Here is an 11,883-nt window from a genome sequence, read left to right on the forward strand (position 1 = left end):
ATTATATAATGTATATAGGGTTAGTATATACTGTAAGTAGCCAGTGTGTTGATCATTAACATTGGTTAGCCTGTTGGGACCGTGGATGGTCTCTCTTCTCTCTCTCGCGCTGAGAAACAAAGAGCCAATCCGAAGCCTCGGTCTGGTGAAACACAGCTGGGCGGGGCCTCGGACCAGCCGCCCTCGTCATCTATTGGTCGCTGAGCCCTGAGCCCATGACTCGTTGGCCAATCACGGGCCTCTGTCGATCTCACGACTCGTGTCATTGAAGGGATTTTTTTGGTCCAGTTCCGTATCGCAGCGACGCGAATGGATCAAATGTTGCCAGGTTTATTATCGGGTTTATTCTAACAGGTCCGCATCCTCAGCTCACAGGTAACCCTAACCCTAACCCAGGCAGAACATGGACATCCTCAGGTCGCTCGGACACCCGGAGGAGATAGTCAACCTGCTCAGGTTTAAGATGGGCGGCTGTCGCTCTGTCATGCCCAAACTGGACTATGTGAGTATCTGAGATATTAATGTCATCTAACCCTAACTGTTAATGTAACATGTCATCTAACCCTAACTGTTAATGTTCATGTAACATGTCATCTAACCCTAACTGTTAATGTTCATGTAACATGTCATCTAACCCTAACTGGACTATGGGAGGATCTGAGTAGACCGGCAGGACTGGTGCGTCTGGTCTCATTTATGTTCCACTAACTGGATAGAATAGAATAGAACAGAATACAATACAATACAATACAATACAATACAATAGAATAGCCTCCCTATGCTGCGCGATTGTGAGTCCCATCTCATCTGGACATCCAATATTTCACATTAAACCTATTTTGTTTGTGTCTAAGCAGTCGGTACACTTAAATGTTGCTTTTCTGTCTATGACATAAAAAGCCTTTTAAGAGTGCTGTTGTCTCGGAGAGGGTGGCTGGGATTTGTGTTTGATAATGAGCTTTGAGAGCCACTGCAGCAGAGAGATGCTGTGCGCATGTTCGGCAGGTAAACTGGAAACACAGCGGATGTTTTGGTGGTGATGTGGGCGGGGCTTGGTGGTGATGTGGGCGGGGCTCAGCTGCTCAACTGCGCGTCACGATGCGCAGATTTACAAACCATCGACGTACAAAGATGGACGGACTTACTTCCGGGGTGACGCTCAGAGATCAGTGAGAGAGAGAGAGAGAGAGAGAGAGAGAGAGAGAGAGAGCAGACCGCGCACAGTTCACACGCACGTCCCTCTGACCTCCCGCAGCTTTCACCTTTGTTGACAGCGACACGTTATTACAGCTGCCCCGCGCGGCGCAGTCACCTGGCTGAGAGGGTTCTGTTCTGTTAGGGTTCTGTTAGGGTTCTGTTAGGGTTCTGTTAGGGTTCGGTTAGGGTTCTGTTAGGGTTCTGTTAGGGTTAGATGACCAGGGCAGACATGACATGGAGGGCTGAGTAGGGTCAGGGTTAGTAGAGGGCTGAGTAGGGTAACCCGGCGGGTTAGTAGCTGCCCTCCCATGGCCGCAGCGTGCTGCAGGTGCCCGGCCTCCCTCTCGGTGCTGAAGCGCTCTCTCTCTCAGTCTCTCAGCTGTTCTCTGTGGAGCTCCGGGCCCGCCTCGCGCTGCCTGCTGCCCGGGGGCCGGAGGGGGGACAGGGGCCGGGACAGGGGGTCGCAGGGGGCTCTGAGGACCACCGGCTCTCACCGACACCCCGGCTTTGTGTGTTTCTCCTGCCAGGACGCCATGACGGACAGCCTGCGGACCTGCTACCTGTACCTCAACCAGACCAGCCGCAGCTTCGCCGCTGTGATCCAGGCGCTAGACGGAGAGTTACGGTAAGTTATTCAGGCGCTAGACGGAGAGTTACGGTAAGTTATTCAAGCGCTAGACGGAGAGTTACGGTAAGTTATTCAAGCGCTAGACGGAGAGTTACGGTAAGTTATTCAGGCGCTAGACGGAGAGTTACGGTAAGTTATTCAAGCGCTAGACGGAGAGTTACGGTAAGTTATTCAGGCGCTAGACGGAGAGTTACGGTAAGTTATTCAAGCGCTAGACGGAGAGTTACGGTAAGTTATTCAAGCGCTAGACGGAGAGTTACGGTAAGTTATTCAGGCGCTAGACGGAGAGTTACGGTAAGTTAGGGTGTAACCTTTAACCTCTAGGTGAGGGGCGTGGCCCCAGCAGGGAAAGGTAAACAAGGGAGCAGGGAGGTGTTCCATCAACGTCGCTGAAGGACAATCCAGGCTTATTTTTTTATAAATCTCGCGAGATTTCTACAAACAAATCCAGCCTAAGTCTCGCGAGACCTATCAAACTAAGCCTGGATTTTCCTTTCGGGACGTTGATGGAACACCCCCCTAGTCGCCAACAATAACAACGCTGACGCGTCTGACACGAACACATTCAGTCATTTTATAAACAACGTTTATTTCTTTATTTACTTTACCCAGAATGCACTTTACCCATTGTTGACATTATGAGAAAGCAGCTGGGTGTGGCTGGAAACCCCCCAGGGTTACTACGGTAACCCGAACCTGCTGTATCACAACCTCTTCCCATGATGCAGCACTGCGGCTATTCTTAAACCAACCAGCTGTGTGTGTGTGTGTGTGTGTGTGTGTGTGTGTGTGTGTGTGTGTGTGTGTGTGTGTGTGTGTGTGTGTGTGTGTGTGTGTGTGTGTGTGTGTGTGTGTGTGTGTGTGTGTGTGTGTGTGTGTGTGTGTGTGTGTGTGTGTGTGTGTGTGTGTGTGTGTGTGTGTGTGTGTGTGTGTGTGTGTGTGTGTGTGTGTGTGTGTGTGTATATGATAGAATTGTTGACTTGCTAGTTAAGGACATGCTCTCATACACCCTCTGTTAAAACCTATAAACACACACGTGTCTCAACTACCATGTTCAACCTGTGCAATAATGAATATGACTATTTTTCAAATGTTGCAGCCAATACACCAGATGTTGTTGTTGTCGATGAGGACAGTAGAGAGGTCATCGTTTTGGAAGTGGGTTGCGTGTTTGACTACAGCCTAGAAGAGGCCTTTCTTACCAAAGTTGTGAAGTACCATCCACTCAAAGATGCCATTGTACAGCTTGGGTACAAATGTACAGGGGTGCAAACCTGTCACCTTTTAGCCGTTTTAGCCATTTTTACCTCAAAATAGGTCAACAATTTTCATAAATGTTCTTTGTTTTCAGGCAAAAAACTATTTTGTCACCTTTTTGGGCCATCACCAGTTTGCATCCCTGAATGTAAATGATTAGTGTTTATATTTGGAAGCCTTGGTAATGTCCACAGACTAGTCGTCAGGGGGTTGCAGATGGCAGGAATTCCCAAGCCTAAACCAAAGGCCGTGGCAAAATTCTGCTCAATATCTGCAATAATTGGCAGCCGCCACATATGGAGGAGACGCTGCTACCTGTACCCATAGACAGATTGTAAAGCAATCTTATAAATTGAATATTAAATATTATTATATATTAAATCTCTCTCTCCTCCTCCTCCTGCAGACATGTGATCTCTCTCTCCTCCTCCTGCAGACATGTGATCTCTCTCCTCCTCCTCCTGCAGACATGTGATCTCTCTCTCCTCCTCCTGCAGACATGTGATCTCTCTCCTCCTCCTCCTCCTGCAGACATGTGATCTCTCTCCTCCTCCTCCTCCTCCTCCTCCTCCTGCAGACATGTGATCTCTCTCCTCCTCCTCCTGCAGACATGTGATCTCTCTCTCCTCCTCCTGCAGACATGTGATCTCTCTCCTCCTCCTCCTCCTGCAGACATGTGATCTCTCTCCTCCTCCTCCTCCTGCAGACATGTGATCTCTCTCCTCCTCCTCCTCCTGCAGACATGTGATCTCTCTCCTCCTCCTCCTCCTGCAGACATGTGATCTCTCTCCTCCTCCTCCTCCTGCAGACATGTGATCTCTCTCCTCCTCCTCCTCCTGCAGACATGTGATCTCCCTCTCCTCCTCCTCCTCCTCCTCCTCCTCCTGCAGACATGTGATCTCTCTCTCCTCCTCCTGCAGACATGTGATCTCTCTCCTCCTCCTCCTCCTGCAGACATGTGATCTCTCTCCTCCTCCTCCTCCTCCTGCAGACATGTGATCTCTCTCCTCCTCCTCCTCCTGCAGACATGTGATCTCTCTCCTCCTCCTCCTCCTGCAGACATGTGATCTCTCTCCTCCTCCTCCTCCTGCAGACATGTGATCTCTCTCCTCCTCCTCCTCCTCCTCCTCCTCCTCCTCCTCCTCCTCCTGCAGACATGTGATCTCTCTCTCCTCCTCCTCCTCCTGCAGACATGTGATCTCTCTCCTCCTCCTCCTCCTGCAGACATGTGATCTCTCTCCTCCTCCTCCTCCTGCAGACATGCGGTGTGTATCTTCTACCTGGTGCTGCGTGCGCTGGACACGGTGGAGGATGACATGAGCATCCCTCTGGAGAAGAAGATCCCCATGCTGAACCAGTTCCACACCTTCCTGTACCAGGCCGACTGGCGCTTCACTGAGAGTCAGGAGAAGGACAAGCAGGTCCTGGAGGACTTCCCCTCGGTCAGTAAACACTCCCTAACCCTAACCCCAACCCCAACCCTAACCCCAACCCTAACCCTAACCCTAACCCCAACCCTAACCCTAACCCTAACCCTAACCCCAACCCCAACCCCAACCCCAACCCTAACCCTAACCCTAACCCTAACCCTAACCCCAACCCCAACCCCAACCCCAACCCCAACCCCAACCCCAACCCCAACCCCAACCCCAACCCCAACCCCAACCCCAACCCCAACCCCAACCCCAACCCCAACCCCAACCCCAACCCCAACCCCAACCCCAACCCCAACCCCAACCCCAACCCCAACCCCAACCCCAACCCCAACCCCAACCCCAACCCCAACCCCAACCCCAACCCCAACCCCACTCTAACAGGTCCTGGAGGACTCCCCCTCGGTCAGTAAACACTAGGTAGCACTGGCGTAACAGTGACATGGTACATTTACATGTTTGTCATTTAACAGACTTATTCTAAAGCGACTTACAATCGATACATTTGACTCAGCAAGTGAATCATCAATCCACCATGTTGTATCCTCACTTCTCTCCTCCTCTCCTCCTCACACCTCTCCTCTTCTCCTCCTTTCCTCTCCTCCTCCTCTCCTCCTCTCTTCTCCTCCTCACACCTCTCCTCCTCTCCTCTCCTCCTCCTCTCCTCCTCTCCTCTCCTCTTCTCCTCCTCTCCTCTTCTCCTCTCCTCCTCACACCTCTCCTCCTCTCCTCCTCTCCTCCTCTCCTCCTCTCCTCCTCCTCTCCTCCTCTCCTCTCCTCCTCACACCTCTCCTCCTCTCCTCTCCTCCTCCTCTCCTCTCCTCTTCTCCTCCTCTCCTCCTCTCCTCTTCTCCTCTCCTCCTCACACCTCTCCTCCTCTCCTCCTCTCCTCCTCTCCTCCTCCTCTCCTCCTCTCCTCCTCACACCTCTCCTCCTCTCTTCTCCTCTCCTCCTCCTCTCCTCCTCACACCTCTCCTCCTCTCCTCCTCACACCTCTCCTCTCCTCCTCTCCTCCTCTCCTCCTCCAGATCTCCCTGGAGTTCCGCAGCCTGGGCCAGCCCTATCAGGAGGTGATATCAGACATCTGCCAGCGCATGGGCCAGGGCATGGCCTCCTACCTGCAGAAGAAGGTCGGCTCCATGAAGGAGTGGGACCAGGTGAGTGTTACCATGGTTACCATGGGCTCTGCTTGTTTATAAAGCTCTCACTGGCACAGCACCAGCATATGTTCACACCTTCTGCTATCAGCCCAATAGAGCTCTCAGGTCTTCTGCTAGCATATCAGCCCAATAGAGCTCTCAGGTCTTCTGCTAGCATATCAGCCCAATAGAGCTCTCAGGTCTTCTGCTAGCATATCAGCCCAATAGAGCTCTCAGGCCTTCTGCTAGCATATCAGCCAAATAGAGCTCTCAGGTCTTCTGCTAGCATATCAGCCCAATAGAGCTCTCAGGCCTTCTGCTAGCATATCAGCCAAATAGAGCTCTCAGGTCTTCTCCTAGCATATCAGCCCAATAGAGCTCTCAGGTCTTCTGACGCTGGTTTTCTCTGTGTACCACATGTACAAAAGAAGAGATTTGGTGAGGCTGCATTCTCATTTTATGCTCCAGATTGTGTCTCACTGCCAGTTTACATTAGGGATGCAACCTCAGCACATATGTTCAAGTCAAGACTAAAAACCCATCTTTTTAATATTGCCTTTAAATAATTAAATGATGGTTATATAATGATTTGCACTTTGAGCTGCAACATTTGCAGGAGACCCTGCACCCTAACCCTAACCCTGACCTGTCCTGTCCTGTCCTGACCCTGTCCTAACCCTGTCCTAACCCTGACCCTAACCCTAACCCTGACCCTGACCCTAACCGTGACCCTAACCCTGACCCTGACCCTGTCCTAACCCTGACCCTAACCCTAACCCTGACCCTGTCCTGACCCTAACCCTGACCCTGACCTGTCCTGTCCTGTCCTGTCCTGTCCTACCCTACCCTAACCCTAACCCTAACCCTGGCCCTGACCCTGACCCTGACCCTAACCCTAACCCTGACCCTAACCCTAACCCTGACCCTAACCCTGACCCTGTCCTGACCCTAACCCTGACCCTAACCCTGACCCTGACCCTAACCCTGACCCTAACCCTGACCCTAACCCTAACCCTAACCCTAACCCTAACCCTAACCCTAACCCTAACCCTAACCCTAACCCTAACCCTAACCCTAACCCTAACCCTGACCTGTCCTGTCCTGTGTTGCAGTACTGCCACTATGTAGCGGGGCTGGTGGGGGTGGGGCTGTCGCAGCTGTTCTCCGCCTCCCAGCTGGAGGCCCCTGAGGTGGGCCGCGACACGGAGCTGGCCAACTCCATGGGTCTGTTCCTCCAGAAGACCAACATCATCAGAGACTACCTGGAGGACACGCAGCAGGGCCGCGCATTCTGGCCACAAGAGGTGTGTGTGTGTGGGGGTGTGTGGGGGTGTGTGTGGGGGTGTGTGGGTGTGGTCGTGTGGGTGGGGGTGTGTGGGTGTGTGTGTGTGGGGGTGTGTGGTGGGGTGGGGGTGGGTGTGTGTGCAGTGTTTCCCTTAGGTTTGCTGCCTTGGGGGGGTGGCATGGACCCCCCCCAGGGGGTAAGACCCTGCGACATACCAGCGTCATGTCCAGGGAGTGTACTAACTTGTACATTAAGCCGCCTCACGCTACGGAAACAGGAGTTAGGCACTTGACGCATGTTGAACTCCTGGTTCATTGAGTTTACTCCCGGTTCACTTCTCGGGGTGTCAGCGCGGTGGTTCAGGGCTCAAAATTACTGTATACCGATGGTGGAGTTATCCAGCATAGTCTTGTCTTTTTACCACCTTCATAGCCGGTGTTATTCACGGACAAACACGGTGCCCGGAGGCACCCTTTGCGGGTTAATAACTGTGATTTACCGTGGGTTAGGATAACAATTCAAACGTGTCCGAATAGAGGAGAGGACAGGGAATCCAAAACCATTTGAATGGTGTCGATACGACACTCTTATCACGGTCGACACAGCGCGGAGCGAATTCCTTCGTAAAACTTTTCTCTCCCCCTGCTGTCAACGGGAGTCGTCAACCAGGAAGCGGTGCTGAGAGAACAAGACACGAATCTACCGGCATTTGACTGCCGCTGGACTGAGGAACACCATAGGCACAGCACATCGCCAGAATAGCGATTTTTGTGTTATGCTTGTTGTAAATAAAAGTTCTATGATGCATTGAAATGACATTAAACTAAGATAATACGATGGTCAGCATAATTTTTTGAATCTTTATTAATAAGCTATTACAGAAACAGTTTGATTGATTGATTGATTGATTGATTGATTGAAAACCTTTATTGTCCCCAATGGGGAAATTTTGTTGTCAAACAGCTCAGTTAGGGCAGAAAACATTCAGTACAGAAAACAGAAAAACATTCAATAAAAAACATAAAACAGTGCAGGCTCAATAAGTAAAAAGTTCCAAAAGTTCCATCTCCAGGTCTCCCCCACCCTGCAGGGCCTGGTTGTAGAGTCGGAGTGCAGCTGGAATAAAGGACTGTCCAAATCTTTTTGTACTTTGACGGGGGAGAACAAATCTGTGGCTGAACTTGCTCCTCATCCCTGCCAGCTCGCAGTACATCGGGTGGGAGGGATTGGCCAGCATGGCCGCCAGTTTTTTCCCCATCCTCTGTTCTGCCACCACCTCTAGGCTGTCCAGCCCGGTCCCCACCACAGAGCTGGCCTTCTTCACCAGTTTGTTTAGCTTCGCAGCATCCCTGGCACAGATGTTTCCACCCCAGCAGGCCACGGCGAAGAACAGAACGCTGGCAACCACCGACTGGTAAAACATTTGCAGCAGCTTGTTGCAGACACCGAAAGACCTCAGCCTTCTCAGGAAAAACAGTCTGCTCTGCCCTTTCCTGAGAAGAGCCTCGGTGTTGTCAGTCCAGTCCAGTTTGTTATTAATTTGTACTCCCAGGTACCTGTAGGAGTCCACCCTCTCGACTTCCACCCCCTTGATGGTGATGGGGGCTGGGGTCCTTCTCTTCCTCCTAAAATCCACCACCAACTCCTTTGTTTTGCTGGTGTTAAGCAAAAGGTAGTTGGTGTCGCACCACTGCACGAAGCTCTCCACCAGGGCCCTGTACTCCTCATCCCTGTCGTCTGTGATGTAACCGACGATAGAGGAGTCATCCGAAAACTTCTGCAGGTGGCACTGGTCGGAGCTAAACTGGAAGTCGGAGGTATAGAGGGTGAAGAGAAAGGGTGACAGAACAGTTCCCTGGGGGGCACCGGTGTTGCACACCACCACCTCAGACTGACAGCCCTGCAGTCTCACATACTGACGCCTGTCTGTGAGGTAGTTGTGGATCCAAGCCGTCAGGGAGTCCTCCACACACATCACTGCTAGTTTGTCAGCCAGCAGTGATGGCTTGATAGTGTTAAATGCACTGGAGAAGTCGAAGAACATGGTCCTCACCATGCTCTGTGGCCTCTCCAGGTGTGTGTAGGCCCTGTGCAGCATGTAAATGATGGCGTCCTCCACCCCCATGCTCTCCTGGTATGCAAACTGCCGGGGGTCCAGGAAGTCCTTCACCTGGGGCTTAAGGTGTTGCAGCACTAGCCTCTCCAGGATCTTCATGACCTGTGGTGTCAGGGCGACAGGTCTGTAGTCGTTTGGGGTGCTGGGCCGTCCCTTCTTTGGCACTGGGACGATGCAAGAGGTCTTCCAGAGCTGTGGCACCCTCCTCAGTCTTAGAGATAGACTGAAGAGATGTTGGAATGTGTCCGCCAGCTCTCCAGCACACACCTTCAGAACCCTGGGGTTGATGTTGTCTGGACCTCTGGACTTGTTCACATTCACCCTGGAAAGCTGCCTTCTCACCTGCTCAGATGTTATAAAGCTGTGAGTACCGGTGTCTCCAGGTGTGAAGCATGCTCCCTGGCTCCTGGTGTTGGTAAGGGGAGGCAGTTGCTGTTGGGGTGCTGCTGGGGTGTCAGGGGGAGGGGGGGCTACTGTTGCCAGGGGTGCGGTACATTGGAGAGGGGAGGAGAGGGTCGGGGGCTGTGGGGGGTGACAGGGGGATGGGGGGGGTGACAGGGTCGGGGGCTGGGTCGGGGGCTGGGTCGGGGGCTGGGTCGGGGGCTGGGTCGGGGGCTGTGACAGGGTCGGGGGCTGGGTCGGGGGCTGGGTCGGGGGCTGGGTCGGGGGCTGGGTCGGGGGCTGTGACAGGGTCGGGGGCTGGGTCGGGGGCTGTGACAGGGTCGGGGGCTGGGTCGGGGGCTGTGACAGGGTCGGGGGCTGGGTCGGGGTCGGGGGCTGGGTCGGGGGCTGTGACAGGGTCGGGGGCTGTGACAGGGTCGGGGGCTGTGGGGGGTGGCCGGGGGATGGTTGGTCAAACCTGTTAAAGAAGCAGTTCAGGTCATCTGCCTGCTCTCGGGTCCCCTCCACCACAGGATGTGGCTGCTTGTGGCCCGTGATCTTCTTGAAGCCCTTCCACACCTCCTTGGAGCTGTGGGCCTCTAGCCCGCCCTCCAATTTCCTCCTGTATTCCTCTTTGGCTGCTCTCAGCTCCTTCTTCACCTCCTTCTGAGTGGCCCTGGCTCCCTCAGTGTCCCCTGCCTTAAACAGCCTCCTCTTCCTTTTCAGAAGGTTCTTGATGTTCCCATTTATCCACGGCTTGTTGTTAGGAAAGCACCGTACCTTTTTAATGGGGACGATGCTCTCCTCGCAGAACTTGATATAGTCTGTGACACAGTCTAGCAGACCATCTATGTCCTCCCCGTGGACTCTCTGGAACATCCCCCAGTCGGTTGTTTCAAAACACGCCCTCAGCTCCTCCTCCACGTCTTCTGACCATTGCTGGACAGTCCTGGTGGTGATAGGCAGCCTTTTTATGATAGGGGTGTATGTTGGTTCCATCCAGACCATATTGTGATCGGATGCCCCTAGTGGCGGGAGGGCAGTGGATGTGTAGGCTCCCTTCACATTGGCATATAGTTTGTCTAGTATTTTGTTCTCCCTTGTTTTACATGTGACATACTGGGTAAAATCCGTCAATGTCTTTTCCATATTTACATGGTTGAAGTCCCCATTCACAATGATAAATGCGTTTGGGTGAGCGGTCTGTATCCCCGCGATACAGGAATGGATGACGTCATTTGCGCGCGCCGGGTTCGCGCTTGGTGGAATGTAACTAGTCACAGCCACAACATGTGAAAACTCTCTCGGACAGAGATCTGGCCTCAAACCTAGCGCCAACAGTTCTATGTCTGGAGTGCAGACTTGCTCTTTGATAGTGATATGACCTGGCTTGCACCATTTGGAATTAACAAACACAGCGATCCCGCCTCCTTTTATCTTACCGCTGTTTCTCGTTCTGTCCGCGCGGACCATTGTGAAACCATCTTGTTCCATCGCCCCGTCTGGTATACCAGGATTCAGCCAGGATTCCGTCAGGAATAGCAGGCTGCATTTCCCATATTCCCCCTGTCCCTTCATCAGAGCAGAGAGCTCATCAGCCTTGTTGACCAGCGACCTTACGTTCCCCATAAGAACAGACGGCAGGCAGGTCCTATTTGCTTGTCTGTCTCTCCTCGCCCTCACGTACGCGCCAGCCCTAGTTCCCCGTCTGCGTGTCCTTATTTCGCTGGGCACTCCTGTAGGGGGGGCGGCGGCGGCTCGACTCCTAAAGGCAATGAGCTCCTCTCTGGAATACACCCGCATTCCTCCGTTTATCAGGCACATATTGAGCACTCCGGTTAAAAGATAAAAGATAAAAGTTTGAAATAAAAAGGTTGAAAAGGGCTAAAAAAAGGGCTAAAAAGTAGAAGTAAGACTGAGCTGTTTCACTGGCCGCCACCCAACCGGCGCCATTTTGCGTGTGCGTAAGTGACATTTTCCAAGAGCGAATGTGGTATTTAAAGATGGCGGTTAGCGAAGAAATCTATGAACATGGGATGACGATTTCCATTGACCAATCAACAGTGTGCAGCGTCACACGTCACACGCAGCCTGGCAAAAAAGTACCCGTGCCATTTCCCTCTCTATCCTCCTCTGTCCCTCTTTTGCTGTCAACCAAAAGGCAAACATAACAACCAGAGTATTTATAATCTAATAAGAGGTATAAATTGATCCATATCAATTTATAACATAATTATAATTGAATATTAGATTGCTGTGGGCAATGCAGTCAGATAATGTCATTTTGACTTTACTCTCTCACCTGAGAGAGTGAGATTTTGTGTTTTTCTCCCACCCAATTATTTGTGCTAGTTTCCTGCAATTTGATATACTTAACCACAACATTCACACCTCCCGCCCTAACCTAAGTATAACAACCATGTCACAGTTGGTGATGAGGGTGTTGA

General features: G+C 52.2%; 1 protein-coding gene across 1 annotated transcript in view; it reads left to right on the top strand.

The window, feature by feature from the left end:
- The first annotated feature begins 301 nt into the window (after nt 1-301).
- Nucleotides 302-11,883, top strand: part of fdft1 (farnesyl-diphosphate farnesyltransferase 1) — a 21,199-nt gene continuing 9,617 nt past the window's right edge. The window contains 5 exon segments of the mRNA XM_080550962.1: nt 302-502; nt 1,725-1,822; nt 4,341-4,524; nt 5,544-5,672; nt 6,767-6,958. Of these exon segments, the coding sequence (XP_080407088.1) occupies nt 404-502; nt 1,725-1,822; nt 4,341-4,524; nt 5,544-5,672; nt 6,767-6,958 (702 nt within the window). The 5' untranslated portion in view covers nt 302-403.

The sequence above is a fragment of the Nansenia antarctica genome (assembly GCF_963989245.1).
Source record: "Nansenia antarctica genome assembly, contig: SCAFFOLD_242, whole genome shotgun sequence".
Classification (NCBI taxonomy): Eukaryota; Metazoa; Chordata; class Actinopteri; order Argentiniformes; family Microstomatidae; genus Nansenia; species Nansenia antarctica.